Source organism: Gracilinanus agilis, chromosome 5, assembly GCF_016433145.1.
Source record: "Gracilinanus agilis isolate LMUSP501 chromosome 5, AgileGrace, whole genome shotgun sequence".
In the NCBI taxonomy this organism is placed as follows: domain Eukaryota; kingdom Metazoa; phylum Chordata; class Mammalia; order Didelphimorphia; family Didelphidae; genus Gracilinanus; species Gracilinanus agilis.
The window spans coordinates 19,943,861-19,969,112 of NC_058134.1; the positions used below are offsets into that span (position 1 = coordinate 19,943,861).

General features: G+C 46.9%; 1 protein-coding gene across 2 annotated transcripts in view; it reads left to right on the plus strand.

The window, feature by feature from the left end:
• CHN2 (chimerin 2) overlaps positions 1–25,252 on the plus strand; it is a 152,039-nt gene that overhangs the window by 87,189 nt on the left and 39,598 nt on the right. The window contains exon 1 of one of the 2 annotated variants that reach the window (XM_044678797.1): positions 21,058–21,125. The exons of the other annotated variant lie outside the window; for it this stretch is intronic. Within the exon in view, the coding sequence (XP_044534732.1) occupies positions 21,099–21,125 (27 nt within the window). The 5' untranslated portion in view covers positions 21,058–21,098. Of the gene's footprint in view, positions 1–21,057; positions 21,126–25,252 lie in introns of those variants that run through there. 2 annotated transcript variants of the gene reach the window in all.

A 25,252-nucleotide genomic window follows, 5' to 3' on the forward strand; every position in this document is an offset into this window, starting at 1 on the left:
GAGAAGAAACTGAGGGCAAGGAAATGGACCAGCAGGCCCGGGGAAAGATGATGAGGGTCTGAACCTGGGTGATACCTTTTGAGTAGAGGGAAGTGTTTTGAGCAGTTAATAATGGCATTGGGAGAAAAGGAAGAATTTGGATCCTCCTCAGGCTACAAAGCCAGGGGATTGGAAGGATAAAGGTGCCCTCAACAGAAATGAACAAATTCAGAATTGAGGTAGGTTTGGGATAAAAGATTTTAGTTCTATATTAAACTTGTTGAGTTTGAAATACCGACAGGAAGTCCATTGGAAATCTCAAAAAAGCACCTGGGCAACGTCCAGCATAAGCTCAGGAAAGCGATTAGAGCTAGCTATCGGGATCTTGGATTCGCCTACATAAAGATGGTCACCAAACTCATGAGAGCTCAAGAGATCTCTGAGAGGGGAGAGTAGAGAAAAAGGAAGAAAGCCCAAGACAGACTCTTGGGGAAGGAGTAAGACAAAGAGAACAATCTTTGCCAGACAGGTAGAAGGAGGGTCAGAAGGGATCAGTGTCACAAAAACTGGAGAGGAAGGAGAGCTCAGGAATACGATGAGGTCAGCACTGCTGCAGGGAGGTCAAGAAGGATGAGGCCTGAGTGAGAACAGACCACTAGATTTGGCAATTAAGAAGTCTTTGGTACCTGCAGAGAGCATATGGCCAGAAGACATTCAAAGGGAATAAATGAAAAAGGGGAACTGAGGCAATGAACATAAACAGCTTTTTCTAGGAGTGAGATTATGAGAGAGCAGGATAGTTTGAGGGGATGATGGTATGGTCAACAGATGTTTTGTTTTAGGATGGAGGGACTTCAGACACATTGGCAGGCAACACAGAATGGGCAGGTAGATAGGAGGAGACTGAAAGTTAAAGAGAAAAAGGAGGATGACCGTGAGGCCCAGGAGCCAAAGGAGATGGAAGTAGAAGGTATTGAGTACCAAAGTGTAAACTTTTCTGCTCCTTATTCGAGTTTAGGCTGTCTCCATTTCTCCTTATGCTACAGTAGGGTAGCGGCATCTTTGTGCGAGGATCCCAACAGAAGAGACTGAAACATAGCCCCTTTCCTGTCTGCAGTCAGATTTTTTTTTTGACACCACAAATGATCTCAGTTTTCCAAAGTTGGTACCATATTGGGATTTTTGCTAAATAGTAATACTCAGAAGGAGGCATCTAGATGGTGCAGAGGATAGATCTATAGGCTTGGAGTCAAGAAGACCTGAATTCAAATCCAGCCTCAGACACTTACTAGTTGTGTGACCCTGGGCAAATCACTTTGCCCTGTTTGCCTCAGTTTTCTCATCTGTCAAATGAACTAGAGAAGGAAATGGCCAACCACTCAAGTATCTTTGCAAAGAAAATCCCCAGTGAGGTCACAAAGAGTCTGAAATGACTGAACAACAATAAACACTTGGAAGACTCTAGATGGGATACCCATAGATAAGTTCCTTTGAGACTATGATAAAGCCTTAACCTAAACAGCTGGAAAGCTGTACATCTAAGGATATACATCAAAACAGCTGTACTGAAAGTAGATACAGGATCACATCATCCTCATGTTGTAGAAACCTTAGAGACCAAGTAGTCCTGCCCCACCCTTCACCCCCATTTCAAAGATGGACCAAGGAAAGGTCAAGTAACTCAACCAAAGTCAAAGTTGTTCTTTTTTAACCCTTGCCTTCTGTCTTAGAATCAATATTAATTATCAGTTCTAAGGCATAAGAGTAGTAAGGGATAGGCATGGATGTTAAGTGACTTGCCCAAGGTCACACATCTAAAAAGTGTCTGAGGTCAAATTTGAACCCAGGACCTCCCACCTCTAAGCCTGGCTCTCTATCCTCTGAGCCACCCAGCTACCCTCTGGGACTAAGTTTTAATAAACAAGATGACATTTTCCCCCTCATTTATATCAGCTCAGAAATGAGCACCCATTAGAGCAATCCAATTAATTCTCTAAAGTGAGAATGATTGTGCCTAGTAATTTGGAGATAAGAAGACCTGCCCCCGGCATTTGCTGTATGGCACCGGATAGGACTGCCTGCCCTGGGAACCTCAGATTCTTGGTCTGAGCAAGGGGGTTGAACTCGGAGGCCTCGAAGGTCCCTTCCAGCTTTGAATCTCTGATCCCATGACTGTGAACAAGTTGACTCACCTCTCTGGAGACTCAGGTAACTCTGTAAGAGTGTCGGTTATAGACACGCAGCAACCCGTGTTGTCGGAGGGCCTGCCGTATCGACACACTTTATCCTTGGTCCGCCACAGACAGTTGGACACCGGAAAAGCCAAGGCAGATATAACCAGGAAGATCCAATAGCGCTGGCTGCCTTTGCTCTCTGTCTGTCCCCTCCATCATCCCGGGTCTGTGGCATTCTGCCTACGTGGCCTAGCGCACAACTCCTGCACTCCTCTGGGCTTACCTGCCAAATCTGTCAAATGAAAAGCTTCCTCCCAGCTCTCCATTCCTGACCCTCTGATCGTGTTCTCCAGGAATGGGCTGAATGGCATGTGCAAATGGGCAGAAAGGGCAGCTACGTGCCCAGAAGACAGATTTGTAAATCTGTGCTGGAAGCTCCACATCGTCCCTGCATGTGAGGGCGGGCAGGCCTCTCCCCGAAAGAGTCTCTGTTGCTCGAATTGTGTCACTGAAAGCAAGAAAGAATGGCTGCTTGTTCTCCCTCGGCGGGTTTGGGCCTGATCGGGTGTCCTGTGGTATTCTCTTCCCAAACCATCGGTCCTGCCAGGAGCCCTGTGGTCCTCGGGGGCAGAAGCTCTCTTTCTGATGCTTCCGAAAGGCCTTTGGCCTCACATTTTTGTATTTGTTTGTCTTCAGGCTTCTTGCCCAGGGCCTCCAGGTTTGGGGAAAGAGTCTTATTTCAGCTGGTGTGAGATTTTATTCTGGGTTCCTTCCCCGTCGGTTCATTGTCACAGACTGGCTCTTTTTGCTGCCTCCCCTCCATCCTCCTGCCCCCACTTCTTTATTTTCCTCTGTTCTCTTTACCCGCTGAGAAGTGGAAAGCAGAATAGTGCCCAGAGATCCAGCAGACCAAGCACATCCTCCTCCCCAGCCTTCCTTTACCATAAAAAACGGCACCCCTAAGCGGATCAGCAAGGCTCAACCTGTGTTTTTTTTTGTTTAAACCCTCACCTTCCATCTTAGAATCAATACTGTGTATTAGTTCTAAGATAGAAGAGCAGTAAGGGCTAGGCAGTGGGGGTAAAGTGACCTGTCCAGGAGCACACAGCTAGGAAGTGCCTGAGATCAGATTTGAACCCAGGACCTCCCATCTCTGGTTTGGGCTCTCCATCTACTGAGGCTCCTACCTGCCCCTTCCTCTCCTGATTCTGAAAAGCTCATGATACATCTGACCAGTGGCACCCACAGGCTTGAACAAAGAGAACTCCCTCCTGTCCTCGAGTCCTCATGGCCCATGCAATCCAAAGGAGCCAGATGGTGGTAATACCAATAGGGTGACTCCTCAGATAGTTGGATGTGGTCTCGGCCACATCATAGAAAGAGGAAAGAGCACTTGGGAGGGACAGGACCTGGGTTTAAATCCTAGCTCTGCTACTTACTCTCTGTGTGGCCTTGGACAAGTCATTTCCCAGGATCTCCGTCTCTACCCCTGTGCAATGAGAGCGTTGAATCATCCTATCAATTTAATGAAAGCTTTCCCTAGCTCACCAGTGCCCAAAAGTATGAGCTGAAACTTCTGGGAACTGAGGCAAAAGAAGACTTCTGGAGCTGAAGTCTTGTCCAAAGGAAGTTATCTTCAATCATCTGCATCCCTCCTCGGAAACTGACTCCTTGTGATGTCCTTATTTCCGTCCCTGGAACCACCATTCACTCCTGGGCAGAGGCCAGAAGCCCCTGGAATCTCCTCACTCCCTGCGCCAAGCCTTGCTGACAGGTCACAGATCGTGTCTCCTCCTTTTTTATTTTTTTGTTAATAGGGCCATTGCTGTGGATTTACTTTTACAAGGATCTGTTGGTTTGGGGACATAATTCCATCATCAGGAGCCCAGACTTCCGGGCCTCTGCAGGCCTCCCCATCCAACCTTTTTTTATACAGCATAATGTAATGAAAGAGGCCAAAAATGAGTAGAGTGGCGCAGGGGGCCCCGCCGTCTCTGCCGAGGGATGCGGTGGAGATGCCCTCTCCCGGCTTTCCTTGGGAGCCACGCTTCTGCTGCTTTCATCATTTGGGAACATTCCCTGGATTTGGGGGGTTCTCCTGCCCTCTTCTATTCCCCCTGCTGCTCCCCTAGAGCAGACATTACTTACAACTTAGCTGAGCTATTGCAAGAGTCCTAACAGGTCTTCCTGTAGATCTCTCCCCTCTGAGCCCTCTCATGCACATGTGATTGTGCCATTTTCCCCCAAAATTGTTCATTGGCTCTGTATTGCCTCCTGACTCGTCTGTGATGCTCCAATCTGCAGTTCAAACCTCTCCTAAACCTGCCGACTCCTTACATTTCCAGCCTCAGCCCCCGCTGTTGTACAGTCATGTCTGATTCTTCTTGACCTCATTGGAGGTTTTCTTGGCAAAGATACAGCTCATTTTACAGATCAGGAAACTGAGATCACCAGGGTTAAGTGACTTGCCCAGGGTCACACAGATAGTCTGAGGTCAGATTTGAGCTCAGGAAGATGAGCCTTCCTAACCCCAAGCCCAGTGCTCCATCAACTGCACCGCCTAGCTGTCTAGTAGGGTCCACACTATTGCTTCCTTCACGATGATAGTCCCCATTTAAATAGCACCTGAAGGGCTGCAAAGCCCTGGGAATATATTATTTCGTTTAATCTTCATGAAAGTCCTCAGAAGTAGGTGTTATTCTTATCTCCATCGTACCAATGGGTAAACTGAGGCAAAAAGAGATGGTCACTCATCTCATACGACACAGCTAGTAAGCATATGAGGTAGCATCTGATCTCAGGTCTTCCTGCCTCCAAGTCCCAGGCTCTGCCCGCTGCAACACTTAACTGTGCCCTGCCCTGCCCTGCCCTGCCAAGCTGCCAGAATGCTGAACAATCCCCAAACTGAATTCCAAACCAAGCGTTGGGCACATCCATCATCCCCATCCCCACATCTGTCCTTGTCATTCCCTGTACACGAGAAGCTGCCTCCTTCCATCCTCTCCCTCCTCACCATCTCTGGTTATCACCAGCCTGTGTGGCCTTCCTAACTGCCAGGAAGTCTCTTCTGATCCCTCCACTGCACAAATAAAGAAAGAAAAATCTTTTTTGCCTCTGCTTTCACTTGACACTTTGTGCCTTTCCCCAGCCCCAAAACCCTCACCTTCTGCCTTAGAATTAATACTGTGTATTGGTTCCCAGGCAGAAGAGTGGGGAGGGTGAGGCAATGGGGGTCAAGTGACTTGCCCAGCTGGGAAGTGTCTGCTATCAGATTTGAACCCAGGACCTCCCATCTTCTGCCTGGCTCTCAAGCCACTGAGTCAGCCGGCTGCCCCCCCTTTGTGCCTTTTTTAACCTTTAATCCTATTCTGTTCTGCATGACAGTTCCTGAGGACCCGGGATTTATTATTGCATATTGTATGCCACCTTCTTTGTGCCTTAAAAACGTGTGCCCTGGGGACTTCATTTCCCAGCATGCTTTACTCTTCTCCAGGCTCCCTTGTCTCACATCCTGGGGTTGTGCCTTGGCGCGGGTTTGTTTATAAATTTCCTGAAACCTGCGCTGAGGGGACTCTCTCTGGGGGCTTTGGCTTTGGCTCCAGCGAGGCAGGCTGCTGGGTCTCCGGCTCTTTGCTCACTCGGCTGAAGGAACCCCTTTTCTCTCTCACTTTCTTGTTATTAAATCCTATAAATTTAAGTAGTTGGAGTTTTCATTCACTTTTAGTCTTACACTTCCCTTTGGGAGACTGTAATTCCCTGAAGGCAGGGACCATATCGTAATTGCTTTTGCACAGTTCTTTCTACCTAGTGGGTGATTAATAAGTGGTTTTAAATTGATTCATCCTTCATTTGATGTATTCTCAGACCCACATGACCCTCAGAAGAGTGGTGTGGGTCAGTGAAAAGAGCTGAATTCAGAGTCTTAAGGCCCAAATTCCAATCCCAGCTCTGCTTCTTGGGAAAGATCCTTCATTTCTCTGGACCCCAGTTTCCTCAGCTGTACAATGAGAGGATGGATTCACTAGCCTCTAAGATCTCCTCTAATTCTAAATCTGTGAGTCCCTCAGCTCACCCACAGCAGGATCACTACTTGCAACAGGGAACACACTGGACCAGGAGTCGGCAATGTATGGCTCTCGAGCCATATCTGGCTCTTTCGAGGGCCAGATCAGGCTCTTTCTGCAGGAGCCATAAAGTCCATTTTTTTTCAGGGACTGTTACAGGAGCGGCCCTGTGAGCACTGGGCGGCTCTCACGAAATTATATTTTAAAAAATGTGGCGTTTATGGCTCTCATGGCCAAAAAGGTTGCCAAACCCTGCACTGGACCAATAAAAGCTTTGTTTGTTGTTTTTTCTAGGGTGTGTTCCACAAACAAGAAGCTGCCTCATGAGTGGGATTTTGCTTTATTTTACTTCTTTTTGATACTGGGTCTCTGTCTCTCTGTCTCTGTCTCTGTCTCTCTCTCTTTCTCTCTCTCTTTCTCTCTCTCTCTCTCTGTTTTGCTCTCTCTCTTCCTCTCCCCCTTTCTCTCTCTCTCTCCCTCTCTCTCCCCTTTCTCTCTTTCTGTCTATCTCGGGTCTCTCTTCCTCTCTCTCCTCCTTTCTCTCTCTTTCTCTGTCTCTGTCTCTCCCTCTCTCCCTCTCCTCAACAATATAGCCCAACACAATTCCATAGGAGTCATGGTGCCTATTGGCACCTCTAGATAAAGAAGCAATGGGTTCAAAGTACAGATTGAGACTTTTTTTTATCTTAGACATTTTTACTTGGCTCTGTGTGCATGTGTGTGTCCCCTTGTGGGAGACAGAGGATTCAATGCTGAATTTTTTTATTTCTATGCAGATCAGTGATGAGTGACCATGAGTGGCCAGTGCATTTCCAGTCTGGGTAATAGAGGGAAACCCAATATCAGAAAGAAAATCCTAGTGATCTCTTTCAGGAAGGCTTATCTTGAATGAACACAATTCCCTTAACTTTCTAGTGGTTTTATTTATTACAAAAATGAGTGTTCAGCGCCCCCAGCCCCTACCCAAAAAAAAAAAAAAAAAAAAAAAAAAAAAGAAAGAAATCTGAGAAAGTATCCCTTAGTATGGAGCAACACATATAACCTTGAACTCAAGCCAGAGTTTATGGACTTTGATGAATATTTTTTCTCTCCTTTTTCATTCTCGGCTATGAGGCACAGCTCTCAGAGAGAAGTTAGGGGAGTGATTCAGAAGGCAATATAGTGATATCAAAACAAATGATATAAATACAAAAGTATATTAGTGGGGAGACAGAGGATAAAAAACCAGGTCTGGAATCCAAAGGTCCTGGGTTCAAATCTGGCCTCAGACATTTCCTCGCTATGTGACTCTGAGCAAATCACTTAATCCCCATTGCCTAGCCCTTACCGCTCTTCTGTCTTAGAACCAATACATAGTGTTGATTTCAAGATGGAAGATAAGGGCTTAAAAAAAAAAAAACCTACATTAGGGTTTGGGGTTTTGGTTGACTTTTTTTTTTTTTAATGAAAAAAAGCTTTAGGCATGTGGGTTCTCAGGCCCTCTGGGCTATGTGGATACCTTTGATCTCCCTCTTGTGTCTCTTGATGCAAATACTGGAAAGATTTAGCCTTGATCAGAAGTCTGGAACGTCTAAGTTTCTAAACTAAACACTGGTCTGTTTTCATGGTTCATCGTATTCTATTTTCAACCATATGGTTAACAGTCTACTCAGAGCTCCCAATTCTGCCCTCTGGGGTCAAGCAGAGCAAGTCGAATAATCCCTCTTCCCTAGGACAACCTTCAGCTGTTCCGAAGGCTTCTCTCCTGGCCCCTCTAAGCTTGTCAAATGGGGGGATGTTTGCAAAGCCCTTAGCGAAGTGCCTGGCACGTAGCAGCTTCTCCCTTCTCCCTCCTCTTCCCTTTTCAGCTCCAAACAACGCATGCTGTCCAGACTTGGCCACTTGGAGGGCCCCAGAGGCAGTGCGCCTTCTCCCTCTCGAGGCTTTGAAAGGAAGTCTGGATGACCCCCAGTCCAGTTTAGGGAAGCAGAGATTCTTGGACAGTGTAGGTGGGACGAGACAGCAGCCGACGCAGCTCTTCTCCAACACGTTAACTCGGCAGGGTCTGAATTGGCCAACAGCCTCACGAAGACCACTGGCCTTGGTGAGGTCAGGAGAGGAGGGGGCCTTCCTCGACCTCTCCCTGTCTCTGAACTGTAGCTTCCCAGGCCCGGGAGACTCCCAGGCAGAAACCCCATCTTTGTCTCCATCCACTGGATCTCTTTCTGGGTGGCACATTTAGTTTTTCCCTTTGGATTTCATCAGCGATGGAACGCCTCCCAGTATGGAAACTGCCCCTCTCGGTGCCGATGGACGACTCCTCTGTAACTTTAGCCGAGAGGACATTCCCAGCCTCTGAAATATTATCTGATCTGCCCAATCATGGCTGGTTTGTGTCTAAGACAAGATTTAAACCGAAGGCTCTTGGAGTCCCGCCTATCCGCCGTGTCTCAGTTTCTCATTGGACTCCAAGTTCCTTCATCTTTGTATCTCCGGTGCCTGGTAACAATAAGCACTAAGCAGATGATGATGATAATAGTAATACTATCTGATATTTATGGAGCACTTTAAGATTAATAAAGCACTTTATTTCATTCAATCCTTAGAACAACCCTGGAGAAAGCAAGTGCTTTTACAAAGGAGGAAGCTGAGACACAGAGAAGGGAAGTGGTCACACATCTGCAGTAGGATTTGAACTCAGGTTTTCCTGACTTCCAGGGCAGCATGTTATCTGTCGGGCTGCCCAGCTGCCCTAATAGTTGTTGTTAAACTGATTTCTTCTCATGCAGATGATATGGGGAAAAGTCAGACCTTTAGCTTAATTCTCTAGAATCATAGGATAACTCGTTCCAGAGCTAGAAGAGCCAAAGGGCTCATCTAGTTCAAGCTCTTCATTTTGCAGATGAGAAAACTAAGGCAAAGAAAGGTTAAGGGATTTTCCCAAGGGGACACAAGGAGAAAGTGGCAACATTAAGATTTGAACTCAAGTCCAGGGACTCTGAATGTAGTCATCTTTCTTCCCAATCAGGCAGCATGGGGGTGAAGGTAAGAATCTAGCTCCTTTCTTCCTAACTTCTCTCCCTAGGATGACTGTAGGGAGGCTGGTTCCCCTGGCCTCAACTGCCCACCGCTGCCCAGCTCTGGAGAACTTCCTTCCAAAGCTGTGTAAGGAGACAGTATTGTGGGGGCAGACAGAGGCTGTGGCAAAAGCCAGAGCCTTGTGGAGCCTCCTGGGGTCTTCCCCTCTTCTCTGGTCCTCCTTCTGCCCTTCCAGTCCCCAAATCCAACACGGAAGCCCATGCTGAGTGAGGAGTCTGAGTTGGCATCAAGTGTGAGGCTTTGACCCCAGCACACAGAGCCTCTCCCTTTGTCCTCTGTGACTGAATGAGCCTCATCATAATAGGAAACAGCTGGGAGATTATTTTAATACAGGAAATGATTCCCAAGAGGCTGGGAGACAGTGAGGAATAGTGGAAAGAGCAGGAAATTTGAGGTCAAAAGACCTGGATTCAAAAGCTTCTCTGATACTCACTACCTGAGTAACTTATACAAGCTATTTTACTTTGCTGGGCCTTGGTTTCCTCATCTGTAAAATGAGGATGTGGGAGGGGGCAGCTGGGTAGCTCAGTGGATTGAGAGTCAGGCCTAGAGATGGGAGGTCCTAGGTTCAAACCTGGCCTCAGACACTTCCCAGCTGGGTGACCCTGGACAAGTCACTTGACCCCCATTGCCTACCCTTACCAATCTTCCACCTATAAGTCAATACACAGAAGTTAAGGGTTTAAAAAAAAAAATGAGGACATGGGACTAGATGGTTGCTGAGGTCTCTTTCATTTCTAGACCTATTCTATGATGAAGTCATTCAATCTCCTCAGGCCTCAGTTTCCTCATCTGTAAAAGGAGAGGGCTATCCTAAAGAGCCTTGAGATCCCGTCCAGCCCTCGGGTTCTGATCCTGTGAGGTGTTGACCAAGACTCTGTCATTTCTGCAGTATCATTCTGCCTCTGATGTTCCCAGGGTGTCCTCGGTCAAGTTAAGGCAACAAGAATTTATTAAGTATGTACTATTTGACAGGCTTGTGCTAAAAGCTAAGGATGCGAAGAGAAGCAAAAAATAGTAGTCCTTGCCCTCATGGAGCTTCCCTTCTAAGGAGAAAAGACAATGCAGGAAAAGGGAGCCAGGCCAAGTCAGGGAGGTTGAAAGAGACAGACAGACAGACAGAGACAGAGACACAGAGAGAAGTAGAGATGAGTTAGAGACAAAGACAAAGAGAGACAGAGAGACACAGACAGACAGACAGAGACAGAAACAGAGAGAGACAGAGACAGAGAGAAGCAGAGATGAGTTAGAGACAGAGACAGAGAGACAGAGAGACAGACAGAGAAAGAGATAGTCCAGAAAGTTAGGAAAAGATCCTGGAAAGGAACAAAGGTATACACATAGCTAGCCTGGGCACTTTCCCTAAAATGGAGGAAGAGGAACTGACGGGTCAGGGGAGGGGGACACTGAGGTAGAGACCTTTCAGGACCATCAAAAGCCGGCAAGCCCACACTCCCCATCTGGAATGGCTCCACCCTTTGCTTAGCCACACGCCATTTGGGGCAAAAGAGTTTCAAGGATTTTCTTAACCCGTTTGGCGATAAACAAATGGCCGGGTCTATTTTTAAGCTCGAGCAGGTCAGAAAAGTTCACCTTTTTTTCAGCATTAAGTAAATTTAGCTGGTCATTTCCCTGAGCTCAAATGTCACCATTTTTCCATGAGGTTAGCCATGGCTTTTGGAAAGCTCATGTGCTTAATTATAGTGGGAGAAGCTAACATTTCCACAGGCCTTTAGGGTTGGGGGGGGGCAACTCCCTGGGAGGGCATTGTTATAGGTTATCATTTTCCCCTATTTTCCAGGTAAAGAAATGGAGGCTCAAAGAGTTTCTGCAGCTCCTCTGAGGTCACACAGGAGTAGAATTCAGGATCCCTAAATAGGAACTAAAAGCAGTTGTCCTTTTTTTAATTAGTATAAAGATTTTTTTAACCAATTATGTGTAATAACAAATTTCCATGTAAGTTTTCCTAAGCCATGTGACCCAAATTATCTTCTTGCCTCCTTTCCCTGCCCCCCTCCTAGAGCTGGTAAGCAATTCGATGTGGGTTATACATGTATTATCATGCAAAATATTTCCATGTTGGTCACTTATATAAGAGAATAATCATAGAAAACCAAAACCTAAAGAAATTAAAGTGAAAAATCGCATGTTAAAGTGGATTCTGACGTGAAGGCCTCCTAATAAAATCAAAGGACACCATGAAGGTAGAAGTGCAGAGAAAGGGGCAGCTGGGTAGCTCAGTGGATTGAGAGCCAGGCCTAGAGACAGGAGGTCCTAGGTTCAAATGTGGCCTCAGACACTTCCCAGCTGTGTGACCCTGGGCAAGTCACTTGACCCCCATTGCCTACCCTTACCAATCTTCCACCTATGAGACAATACACAGAAGTTAAAGGTTTAAAAAAAAAAAAAGAAGAAGTACAGAGAAGACTGTCTGACAAGCTTAAAAATCTTGTTGTTTGAACATTTTCCATCGGGGGTTTTCTTGGCAGAGATCCTGGAGTGGTTTGCCATTTCCTTCTCCAGTTCATTTTATAGATGAGGAAATTGAAACAAATAGGGAGAAGTGACTTATTCAGAGTCACTCAGCTAATGAGCATCTGAGGCTGAATTTGAACCCAAGACTTCCTGACTCCAGGTCCAGAGCCCCCTCACTTCCCAGTGTGGCTTGGGCAAACTAGCTAGCCCCTCCGAGCCTCTCTGTCCTCCTCTCTAGAGTGAAGGGTTGGTCCTTTCCAGCTCTCACATCTCGTGACCTTCTGAAGGCAGAATTCGAGGAACAGCAAGGAAGCCAACTTGGCTGGAATGTGGAGTATGTCAAGGGGAATGAGATGAAATGGGGGTTGGAGCCAGCTTGTGGAGGGCTTTAAATGTCAGGCTGAGGAGTTGGAGTTTAATCTTTGAAACAATTAAGAACTCCTAGAGATTTCCTGAGCTGGGAATCATGCGTCTGGCTGAATTGAGCCCGGCTGCTTCTTGGAGAAGAGATGCCCATTCCGTTGCCAGACTTGGACTTGTACCCCCTGGAGGGTCCGTCCGAGATGGAATTTCACTGGCTGAGCCTTCGAGAACACCAGGTCGTGTCCACACAATGAGGAAGTGCCAAAGGGCTTTGGAGGAGGAAATGCTGCATTTTAAAACCCCAGCCTAAAAATGAATTGTTTCCCCACAATTTCTTTTTAAACCCTTACTTTCCGTCTTAGAATCAGTACTTAGAATCAAATCTAAGGCAAAAGAATGGTAAGGGTAGGCAACGGGGGGTAAGTGACTTGCCCAGGGTCACACCACTAGGAAGTATCTGAGGCCAGATTTGAACCCAGGACCTCCCACTTCTAGGCCTGACTCTCAATCCACTGAGCCCCCCTCCCATGATTTTTTGACAGTTGTATTGATGTAACTCTGGACAGGTATATCCTTCAAGGCCCAGCCTGGCTAACCAGGGAGATGCCTCATTAGAGCATCAGGTGTTAGTGATGAACTCTGCTGGCCCCAGACCCGCACGGAGATCACCCAGTAAAATGTGGGGAGGCCGGGCTCTGTACTGGCGAGAAGGAGTCACAGGGATGGTATACATAGAGGGAATCGGCCAAAGGGTTCAAGGGCCCTTCCTTAATATTTATCGGTAAAATTCCATATTCTCTCTTTTTAGTATCTTTTTTTGGTACGTGTTATTTAGCTCAAATACTCTCTGATCTTTTCAATGTTTGAAGGGTTTCCCTCCAACGATGCAGATCGCAGCCTTTCCATTCCTGCCCGTCCTGTGCAACTTCTGTCCGAGGCTACTCAGAAGTTCTGCACGGGGCGGCCACCTACTCTTTCTTCCTTTCTTCCTTTCAACGTCCCAACGATGCCAGCAGAGCATCAGTTATCCTTCATCCTTTTCCACGTGACTGGTCCATCTTTTTTCATTGTCCATCTCCTTTCTCCACCATCTCCTTTGTATCCCCTTGTTTGTAAGGTGGTAGAGCTTGCTCGTGCCCACCAGGAGCCCTCCTATGGCTCTCTGGGCGACGCTTGTTTTTAACTCTTTGTAGACCGGAGGGCAGCAGGGCCATGGATAGAATTCTGGTGTTTCAGGGTTATGTAAATCGAAATGAAAGCCATGACAAGTCAATGAGAGAACATTAGTGCTTAAATGAGATGATTCACACCCTAAAATGCCACATTACCATGTGGTGGGCTCATGCCCCAACATCCTTGTGTCCAGGGTGCATGCTTGGCTCCAGCTACTTGAACCTCTGCCACTATTGGAGTCTTTTATGGATGGCACCACACCGTTTCTCTCCTGCTCTCTGCCGGGCATCTTGTCTCTGCCCTCTGCTGGGCGCATTTTTTGCCCCTGGGTAGATCAGCTTTGAACTGTCCCTGCCTATAGAGTCTCCAAGGAGCTTATAAGGATACTGATTGGGAGAGGGGAGAGAAGGGGAGGAGGAGTTCCATCCTGACTAGAATGGCTCAGTCTTGAGCATCCGTGTCTCCTTGGCAACCCTCAGGCATGCTGTTCTCTCCACTCTGTCTTAGAGTCACGTTGTCATGCCTGGGCATCACCATTGATAAGGAGCCACCATAGTCGAATGGAAAGCATTTAGAGTTAGAGAGCCTGTTTAAATCCCAGCTTTGGGTAACCTTAGCCAGCCAAGTGAATGACTCTTTCAGCCTCAGTTTTCTCCTATGTACAATGAGGAGGTAGGAAAAGATGACGTCTAAATTCCCTCCCATCTAAATGAATGGTCCTTTGAACTTTGAACTATGACTCCATCCTGTTGGCCTCAGTTTCCTCACCTATAAAATGGGCTAGAAAAGGAAATGGCAAACCACTCCAGCATCTTTGCCAAGAAAACGGGATCAGGAAGAGTCAGACACGACTGAAACAACTGAACGACAACGAGCTTCTTTCCGCTTCTCTTCAGCTCTTCTGCTGGTTCTTGGCTCTCATATGCCAGCGTGCAATAACTACAAAGACCCTCCTTGACTAGGGCATGCAGGCAGCTCCTTTCCTGTATAGCTAAGAGAAGGAGCAAACTAAGGGCAGCCAGTGGAAGCCAGGCAGAATATTTCCAAGCTCAGATGATTTGTTCTTCTAACTGCCTATGCCTGGCATTGATTCAGATTCCATGATCTCAGACCATTATTTGACTCAGAGTTAGACAATTACAAGTGCCGTTTAACCCCTAACATGTGCCTCCACTTGGAGAGTCTACTTGCCCCTGGTTGGGGGGTGGCATAGCACCTATGCCCATGCTGGGCCTTGAAGCCCACCTTCATCCCAAGATTCTCACCTTATTGACACACAGATGAAATGGAGCGATTAGATGAGGTTATCCCCTGTCATCCTCCTAGTCCACCTGGTCCTCCTACCTTTATTAAGTCTATTTGTCGACAGAAATAAAACAAAGGAAAAGCCTTGCCTTGTATTCTAGCCAGTACCAAATCTCTGGGTCTCCCTTTAGAAGTAAACTATTGCAAACTAAAGTGCTATCCTAAAGTAAACTATTTGCAAAGCTTCAAGCTTCATATAAATCCAGCTATTCGATTATTATTTATTATTGTTCTTGCCCAAACCAAAGTATTTTCTTTTTTTTTTTAACCCTTACCTTCCATCCAAGGCAGAAGAGTGGTAAGGGATAGGCAATGGGGGTCAAGTGACTTACCCAGGGTCACACAGCTGGGAAGTGTCTGAGGCCAGATTTGAACCTAGGACCTCCCGTCTCTAGGCCTGGCTCTTCATCCACTGAGCTACCCAACTGACCCCAAGTATTTTCATTTTAACAGCTTCAATTCTCTTAACTTAAGGGGGAAAGCCATTAAGCCATTTCACATCCTAACTGCTATTTTAAAATGCAGTTGTCACTTTGGGTCCCTTGGAAGAAGCTTTGGTCCCTCCCCACAGAGGCTTTAAAAAGACACACGATTAACCCCCATCCTTTGTCGAGCCCGGCTACATTCAGATTTGCCCCTTTCCCCCCAGACTGCTGAGTTTCCATTCCTGAACAGCTGAGAGCTCTTGGTTGACATTCTAAGCCAGGGATGTCTGTCCCGCAGAGACCAGGAGTCGCTCAGACTGTTAAGGATCCCCTTGTTATTAGGTCAGTCAAAACAAAAAGAAGCTGTTCACTATTGACTTGCAGACTCCATACTGTCAACTTGGGAAAACACAGAACCACTAAAGGAGTCCAAAAACCCAAATCTTTAATCAGGATAAGAGACAAGTCCTTGGTCAAAACTCTGGGGCTCTGGGGACAGTGTCTCCGGGAGAATACACTGCCAAAGATGATTCTCCCAAGAATAATAGAACTTGGGGACTCACGTACCTTTGGGGCAATTAAGTACAGCAAACATATACTGACAGTTTGCAAGCAGGCTTGGGAAAGAGGCTGTAGCCAGAGGCTGGTCTTCCTGGGAATAGATCTCTGATATGATGGGGGAAACTTCTAAGACAAAAAGGATGACCGAGGACTTGAGCATTCCTATCACTCCTATTCAGGACACTTAATGGATGCTGGCTGATTCATTTTTCAGTCAGTTTGGGACTTCCCCTAAAGGCAAGTTCCCAAAGGACAGGGCCAAACTTGGGGCTCCCCAAAATACAGTTGACAATACAGAAAGAAGAAAATAAGTCGATGTCTTTGATTCATCCAAGACCAGAGCGTTGGTTCTTTTAGGGACTTTTTTTTTTCAAGTCTTTACTTTACACATCTTTTATTTGGGTGTATTTCTTGGTGGGCAAAGGAGAGTGTTTGACAATTTGGAGAAAGTTGCTGTAGCCCAGAGGAATGGAGGTATGGTCATACCCCAGGATTATTCTATACCCCATGAGATGGAGAGGGCAGCCCTACCCGCTCCATTTAGGACTAACATTCTGAACTCATGTTACATTTCAGAATGAGAGCTCATCTGCCCTGTAGACAGGAGCTCTGCCAGGAAGACGGCTACGTCTCACATGCCCGAGACTGCCCGACATTCCATCAGGGAAAGGACACAACATAGGAGGAGGCTCAAAACAGTGTGGCCGTGCAGTTGTAGTACTAGAAAAACCCATCAGCACTCGGGCTAGAGAAGAGGGAAGGCTAGCTTCCCACGTAGGAATGGAGAAGCTTCCATATTTCAGTGCTGCCCGAGGTTTAAAAATATTTCTAAGGATTATATTGGCAGCCTCAGCCACGTGCCTGCGTAGAGGAGAATCTGGTGTGAGGGTGTCCTTGTCCTCCAAGCCCAGAAGAGGATTTGAGGAATATTACGCACGAGGATTAAGAGAACAACCACCACCGACACAGAATGTACAAATGCAGGGCAATTGGAATCCAATTAACTCAGCAGAAAACAATTTATTTTGACTTTTAGACCGCCGTGCCGCCCATCTTAGTGGCAGCAATGAGTGGAGAAAATCCAAGTGGCTGTGAATTGCAGCTTTCTCTCTCGTGCTCCCCATCTCCCATGGATGCTTCTTCAACTCTAAGGACACGGTGAACCAAAGTCACTGCTGAGCAGCTGCTCTGTCCATGATGCTGAGATGATGTGATGCTGCTAAGATGGTGTCGGGCACCTTGACAGGAGGCGGAAGCTGGGAAAATGCAGCTCACGAGCTCATAGATTGAGAGTTAGAAGCAACTTCAGAGGTCATCCATCCAACTCTAATTTACTTTTTCTCCAGCATTTTCACTGGCCAGTCCCCGTGCCTAGAAGTCTTTTCCTCTTTCCTGTAAGAATTAAAATTTAGTTATTATAGTTATATCTTTAAAATATGTGGCCGCCAGGAATCAACAATTCAGGTTGATTCCGTAATTAAATCAGACCCAAGTCAGCATCGGGTTGAGGAGTTTATTTACAATCAGGAAAGTGAGTAGGGATAAAGAGAAGAGGGAGGTAGAAGACTAAATAAATGAAGCTGTAAGCCGCAAGGCCCAACAGCCGGATAGGCAGAGTTTAGAATTGGCCCACTTGGCCAAGGAAGCCAGCCTAACTTACCCACGTGACAATACAGAGTGTAATCTGTCTGTGGTCTCAGGAGATGCTTCTTCTTCCAGTTCCAGACGCCAACTCCCTTCACAGGAAGATCACTAACTTACTTAAAGAGAATGTGTCTTTCATCACTTCCTGTGGTCCACCTCTAATTCAAATGGACAAATGGCAGTTTCTACATTGATTTGGACTGCCCAAAGGGCAGTCCCTTATTCTTGATTTGTTACTTATTGTCACGTGTGGGTAACTCGTCTCCCCTCCCCACTAAGGGGGGTGGGAGTGACATCATTAGCACGCCTGTGTTGAGTAGATTCTTGACTATTAAATGGGATCTGGCTATTCTATTTACACATTCCTTAATGCCAGCTTCTGGCTTAGCACAACGCCTAGCACATAGTATGCACTTAATCAATGTTTATTGGTTGATTCTGGCTTCCTTCAAGTCCCAGCTAAAATCTTACCTTCTAAAAGAAGCCTTTCCTGCTAGCCCACTCCGTTGATTATGTCCACTTTCTCCTGTGCAGAGCTTATTTAGACACTGTTGCTTTTATGTTATTTCCCCCAATGAAGGAATGAATTGATATTAGAAAAAAACATTAATTTTTTTTCTAATATCAATTAGATATTAATTAAGCTCAGTGGATTGAGAGTCAGGCCTAGAGACGGGAGGTCCTAGGTTCAAATCCAGCTTCAGACACTTCCTAGCTGGGTGACCCTGGGCAAGTCACTTGACCCCCATGGCCCACCCTTACCACTCTTCTGCCTTGGAGCCAATACACAGAAGTTAAGGGTTAAAAAAATTTTTTAATCAATATTAGACTGTGAGCTCTTTGAGAGCAGGGACTAGTTTTCCCCTCTCTTTGTTTCTGTCTTGCTTGGTGTCTGCTATGTAGTAGGTGCTTAATAAATGTCTGTTGACGAGGCAGCTGGGAGGCTCAGTGGATTGAGAGCCAGGTCTAGAGAGGGAAGGTTCTGGGTTCAAATCTGATCTCAGATACTTCCTAATGTGTGACTCTGGACAAGTCACTTCACCCCCATTGCTTCACCCTTACCGCTCTTTTGCCTTGGAACCAACACGCAGTATTGATTCTAAGAGGGAAGGGAAGGACGTAAATAAATAACTAAGCGCTTCCTGGGCTGGGTTCAAGGTGCAGAATGATTTGGGGGTCTGGCCAGCAAGGGAATGTCCTACTTGATGCTGCAGCGTGTTGCCAGGGTTGGTCTTTTTTTCTTCTTCTCTCTTTTTTTAAATTTAGGAAATAAACCCTTGTTAGTGGAGGGAGCATGAAATAAAGGGGAAATACTAAAACCAAAGAGAGCTGGTTGCAAGCTTTTGGGCGAGCATCTGGCTGGCCTGCCCCAACGACTACCTCTAAATGGGTTCTCAGAAGCCTTTTAATTGGCTGAAATCTGTGGCATCCCTGGAAGTGGAAACAGCTGCAGCCTCAAGCATAGGCTGACGGGGGGAGTTTTTTAAACAAAGCGGGCCCTGTAGCATCAGGCCATTTGTCTCCCAGCTAGAGACCCCGACGGAGCCGCCCCCTGCCTTGTGCCAATGTGGCCACCATCAAAGGCAGAAGGGGGGGAAGTCAGTTCCAGGGGGAGGCCCTGCTCCCAGCTCCCCTTTCTCCTGGGCCTTGTTCTGAGCGTGACCATCTGTCCCTGGGAGGACAGTTCTTCAGGCAGCTGGGGGGGCCGGGACATCCCTAACAAAGCATCCGCCTGGACGCTGACCAAGGGTCACCACGATCTAGTTCAACCTGAGGATGCCCGATGTTACAGGGAGTCAGGATTCGCCCGCTTTTGCCCCCGCCCAAAATGGCCCCAAAATGGCCCCAGAATGCTCTGCCCTTCATTGGCCATGGGGGTTAGCAGGTGTATCGGTGAGCCCCTCTGCTGCAGGGACAGACTGGAAAGAAGGCTGGGATTAGCCCAAAAATCTGAGTTCAAATTCTGACTCAACTCTTTGTTTCTCGGGTAACCCTAGACTTCTCTGGGTCTGGGTGTCCTTGTTTATAAAATGAGGGAGCTGGACTCCACAGCCTCTGAGGTCCCAGTCAGCTCTAAATCTAGGATCCTGGATATATCATTTCTCTTCTGTCTGCCTCAGTTTCCTCACTTATAAAATGGGATAATAATAGCATCTGCCTTCCAAGGTTATTGTAAGGATAAAATGAGATCACATTTTTTAAAGCTCTTTAGAATCCTTAAAGTGATATCTGAATACCAGTTATTATTATTATTATGAGCATCATGATAAACTAAAATAAACACAGTTTGTAGAGTGTGTAGGTCCTGGATTCAAATCCCACCTCTGATGCTTACTACCTGTGTGACTGTGGCCAAATCATTCCACTTTCCTATGCCTCAGTTCCTTCATATGTAAAATGAGGGGGTTGGATCGGATGACCTCTGAGATCCCTCCCAGCTCCAGAACTGGCAGGCTGGGCTTTTCCTCCCCTCCACAGCTGCCTGTGCTGATGATGCTCAGTCCTGACCGGCAAACTCATCTTGGCCCTCATGACCTCTCAGTTTATTGGCTGGCTCCTCCGCTAAGGCAGGAGCAGAAGAAAGCCGCCTGACTCCAGTCAATCAGGGCTCATTATCGCAGCCTCTGCTAATTAAAGTTTATTTTATAAACAGTTCATTTCAGAAATGTCTTGACATGCATTTTTCTGCAAGGAATTTGTGCTGCTCTGTTTTTCCTCTGCGTGTTTTTCTGACATCTGATCTCCTTAAAAATGCCATTCCCAGAACTGCACTGGCAAGTGGGCTTCGGGCTCTTGGTTTCAAGGATTCTCTGGGTGCCAAGTGTCCCAAAATGGGAGGAAAGAGTTCTTCTAATTCTCCCTTTATTTTTTTTTTAATTTAAAACCCTTATCTTCTGTCTTAGAATCAATACCGCATATTGGTTCCCAGGCAGAAAATCGCTAGACAATGGGGGTTAAGTGACTTGCCCAGGGTCACACAGCTAGGAAGTGTCTGAGGCCAGATTTGAACCCAGGACCTCCCATCTCTGGGCCTGGCTCTCAATTCACTGAGCCACCCAGCTGCCTCCTAATTCTCCCTTTAGCATGTGGCAAAGTTGGCACCATCAGATCTCATGACATTTGATTTTAGGACCTGGGAGGTGGGGATGACCCCCTCCTCTATTAAGAAAGAGATAAGGAAAGGGGAGGGTCTAGATGTAGTCTTTCAGCCCCTTTCCTAGGGAAAGGTAAATAAAAAAAAACCCACATTTAAGGGTTACCTATAATGTACAAGGCTCCATAATAGATCCCAGGGGAAGAGGGATTCAAGAGGCAGTCCCTATCTTGACCAAAGTTTGCAATGATTAAATTATTTTAGAAATGGGCAACAAGGAATAGCAAATAGGTGTTGGACTTGGAGAGAAGAAGCCCTGGATTCAAAAACTGCCTCTGACCCTTTTTAAATTGTGTGATCTTGGACAGATCCCTTTAAATTTCCATGCCTCCATCTTCTCATCCATAAAATGGAACTTATAATGCCTTTAGGAGCCCTGTCAAAGGTTTGCCGTGAAGTTCAGATGAGATGGTGTATGGGAGTTGTTTTGCAAACTTTATTATGGAAACATCAAGTATTTGGGTTATTTGGGAGTGAGTTTATTTTCAACTTGACCTTTATCAGCAGGACAGAGATGGGGTGGTCCCGAGAATCACTGAGTCATCATTTTAGAGCTGGAAATGATGTTGAATTATCTCATCCAATCCTTCCATTCTTACAAAGAAGGATGCTGAGATGTCGAGGGCCTTGCCTGAGATCACACAGGTTGGATGTGGCAAAGGGTCCTTCTGTCTGATAAGTCCAGGGAAGCGTCTTGGAAAAGATGACAGGTTCGAGCTGGTTCTGGAAGGTGGGGAAGAGTTTAATCGAGTTTTCAGGAAATGCGTTCAAGATGTAGAGAAGAACAAGGCCAAAGGTGGGAGGCACCAGAATCTGAGATGTATTTGGGAGGAGAGGAAGCAAACACAGAATGTATGTGTGAAAGTAACGTGAGCTACATAGGACCCGGCTGGTCAATGTTCTCGATTGTAAGCAAAGGATCTGGAATTAATTCAGCAGGGAATGGGGAGCCATTGAAAGTTTTTGAGCAGAGGAAGGATATAATCATATCCATGCATCCATGCATGCATCCATCTATCCATCTTTCTATCTATCCATCTATCTATCCATCCATCCATCTATCTATCTATCTATCTATCTATCTATCTATCTATCTATATCCATCTATCTGTCTATCCATCCATCTATCTATATCTATCTCTATATCTATCTATCTAGCCATCCATTTGTCTATCCATCTATTAACTATCTTTTTACCCATCCATTATAACCAACTACCAGCTATCTATCCTTTATCCAGTTATCAACTTATCTGTTTATCCATGCATCTATCTAGTTAGCTATCATCTCTCTGTCCAGCTATGCAGCTAGCTCTCATCTATCTAGCCATCCAGCTATCCGGCTCTCTATTTTCTCTGTGTTTGTTGGGGCTCTTAACCCTTTTTTTTTTTTTTTTAATATTTTTTTTTAATTTTTTTTAAACCCTTAACTTCTGTGTATTGACTTATAGGTGGAAGATTGGTAAGGGTAGGCAATGGGGGTCAAGTGACTTGCCCAGGGTCACACAGCTGGGAAATGTCTGAGGCCGGATTTGAACCTAGGACCTCCTGTCTCTAGGTCTGGCTCTCAATCCACTGAGCCACCCAGCTGCCCCTCTTAACCCTTTTTTGTGTGTCCTAGACCCCTTTGGGAACAGGCTAGTGAAAGCTTTGGACTCCCTCTCAGAATCATGTTTTTAAATACATCAAATAAATAATGCCAGGCTTGGCTTTTAAATGTTAATATTTGAGCTCTATAATTTGGCTCTCTCTGGCATTGTAAGGATGTTGTTCCTCAGTTATTTTCAATTGCGTCTGACTCTTTGTGACCCCATCTGGAATTTTCTTGGCAAAGATACTAGAGGGGTTTGTCATTTCCTTCTCCAGCCCATTTTACAGATGAGGAAACCAAGGCAAACAAGATTAAGTGACTTGTCCAGGGTCACACAGCTAGTAAATGTTTGTGGCCAGATTTGGACTCGTGAAAAGGGGTCTTCCTAATCCCAGATCTGGCAAACTATCCACTGTACCACCAAATTGCCATTGGCTATGATGGATGATCCCTTTTCAAAAGTCCCAAGAGAAATTTAGTTGTCCGTACCTTTCATTATCCCTTACATTTATAGAGAACTTGCAGGTTTTCAAAGCCCTGTATCTCATTTGATCCTTACAACTCTGTGGAAGTACTTTTATTCTCATATGACAGATGAGGAAACTGAGGCCAAGAAAGGAAGCATAACTAGCCCAGACTCACACAACTGAGGAGTATCTTGGGTAAGATTTGCACCCAAGTGTTCCTAACTCGGAGTGCAGGTTTCCGGCCATTGCTACTCCAAGTTCCCTTGAGACCATTTTCAGTTTGAAAATGAAGGTAAACAGAGGCACACGTTGCTGAGTAGTCCACAGCAAGATGGATGTCTTAACAGTCCTTTAGCTGCCGCAGATATTATTCGGTTGCAATACTCCCATCTATGTGACTACCCAGAGTATTTTCACTGGCAAAGGGCTGTTTCAACCATCCCCACCTCCGTTTTTTTTGTTTGTTTGTTTGTTTTTAAATCCTTACCTTCTGTCTTGGAGTCAATACTGTGTATTGGTTCTAAGGCAGGAGAGTGGTAAGGGTAGGCCATGGGGGTCAAGTGACTTGACCAGGGTCACACAGCTAGGAAGTGTCTGAGGCCAGATTTGAACCCAGGACCTCCTGTCTCTAGGCCTGGCTCTCAATCCACTGAGCTACCCAGCTGCCCCCCCACCTCCATTTTTGATGTGGTTTTGCAGCAAATCCAAAGGAATCTTAGTCTGTTTGGGGGTAAGAAACCTCTGCACAGTACAGATTCATTTGACTGGCCCTAGGACTCAAAGGAACCCGAAGCCACTGGGTTGTGGTGGGGAAGAGACTAAGTCAGGACATCTGTCTTGGCTTGAACACTAAGTCGCAGGGTGGCCTTGCTCAGAGTCCTGGGATCAGAGGATTTAGAATAGGGAGTAACCTCAGATAGCAAGCAATCTAAAGTACCCATTTTACAGAAGAAGAAACAGAGGCCCATAGAGAATTGACTTGCCTACAGTCATACAGCTAATTCTAGCTGCTAGAAGTACTCAGTATGTGTGTATGGTTGTGCCTCCCTCAGGGAACACGAGGCACGCGGCTTCCTCTGCTCCCTTAGTCACAGGCTGCCATGGAAGGCTGACTTCTGCCCTAGCCAGAATGGGGAAATTCTCCATGAAACAACAGCTGACATTTATTTTTTTTAACCCTTAACTTCTGTGTATTGGCTCCTAGGTGGAAGAGTGGTAAGGGTGGGCAATGGGGATCAAGTGACTTGTCCAGGGTCACACAGCTGAGAAGTGTCTTTAGGCCGGATTTGAACCTAGGACCTCCCATCTCTAGGCCTGACTCTCAATCCACTGAGCTACCCAGCTGCCCCCAACAGCTGACATTTAGATGATGTTTGAGCTGCACTAAGTGCTTTATCCCCACCATCTCCTTTGAGCCTCACAAACAACCTTGGAAGGGATGAAGGAATGGCATAATGAGCATCCTTATTTGACAGATGAGGAAAATGAGTCTCAGGGATGTTAAATAATTGGCCCAGGCTCACCCAGTTAGCAATGGTCAGAAACAGATTTGAACCCAGGTCTTCTAATTCCCCACTCGGGCAGTTAATTAGGAATAAAGTAGGAAATGGGGGGGGGGGCGTGCATCGGGTCCTATTCCCCGAAAATGCTTTAGTCAGGATGAGGTGGAGAAGCCCTGCCCAAGTGAGGCAATCCATGAAATCGCTTAGCCCGGGCTATTTCCCTAACAGCCACTGACCATCTGGCCCTGTTGTCAGCCTTTCAAACCCCAAAGCCTAAGTGAGTGTTTATGGCTTTTATGGAGATGGCCAGCGGCAGGCCCCAAAGCCCCATGGGAAAACAAAGGGGGCTAATGGTCCCTCCAGTGACCCGGAGATCAAGAGCAGGGGATTGGGGGGAAGAGAGGAGGGGGCTCAGAACCACCGCGGCCATGCTTCGGTCCATTCAAAGTGGAACTGGAGCGGTTCCGAGCTGGAAGGGCCGGCGGGGGCCAAGGAGTCCAACCCCGACCTGGAAACATTCTTCCTGGATTCCGTGGAGAGGGGCAGGATGGCACACTGTGTACTCACTAGTCTGGCTCTGTGGTGTGTGTGTGTGGGGGGGGGGGGGGGGAGAAGGGGAGGGAAAGAGAGGCTGTCCAGTCACTATTTCTCGATCCCCTAATGGAGACCTAGCCAGGAGCCGCACAGAGGAATAAGGAGCTAAGCTTTGCCTCCGCTCTGGGTTCTGGGAGTGTCTTCCATCCACTTGTCTGAATATGGCACGTATGCGCAGAATGGGCTGCCTGTTCCCAGCCCTCGGAAGCTCCTTGTCCACGGGAACCCCGATCTTGCTCGCGTTTGTATCCGCGGGCCTTAGCCGACCAAGAGCCCCCCTTAAAGCCCCTCAGAAACAATCCTGCCCGGTGAGAGCCCGGAGCTTGGGCTGCTGGGGCGCAGATGCTCTCGGAACTAGGAAAGGCACCCGCACGTTCGGGTTCCGGAAAGTGGACTCTCGATCTTGGCGAGGGGTGGGGGGAGGGGGGGGGGGGGATCCCGGGGTGTCTAAAGCCTGACAGCCGCTTCCAAAGTTTTGTAGCTGTGCCTGGGGGATGGGCGTGTTAGGACGGATTCCCTTGAGGAGTGCCTGCGCGCCCCCTCCGTCCCGGCCCCCGAATGTTCTCACTCGGCTGTTAAAGAGGAGAGGATGGAGGGGAGAAGCCCAGACCTTTAGCCCATCCCGAGTCAACAACCCCCCGGGTTTAAAGGGGTTTAATCCGTGGGAGTTCCGGTTCTGAGCCTGGGGATAATTGGATGCAGCC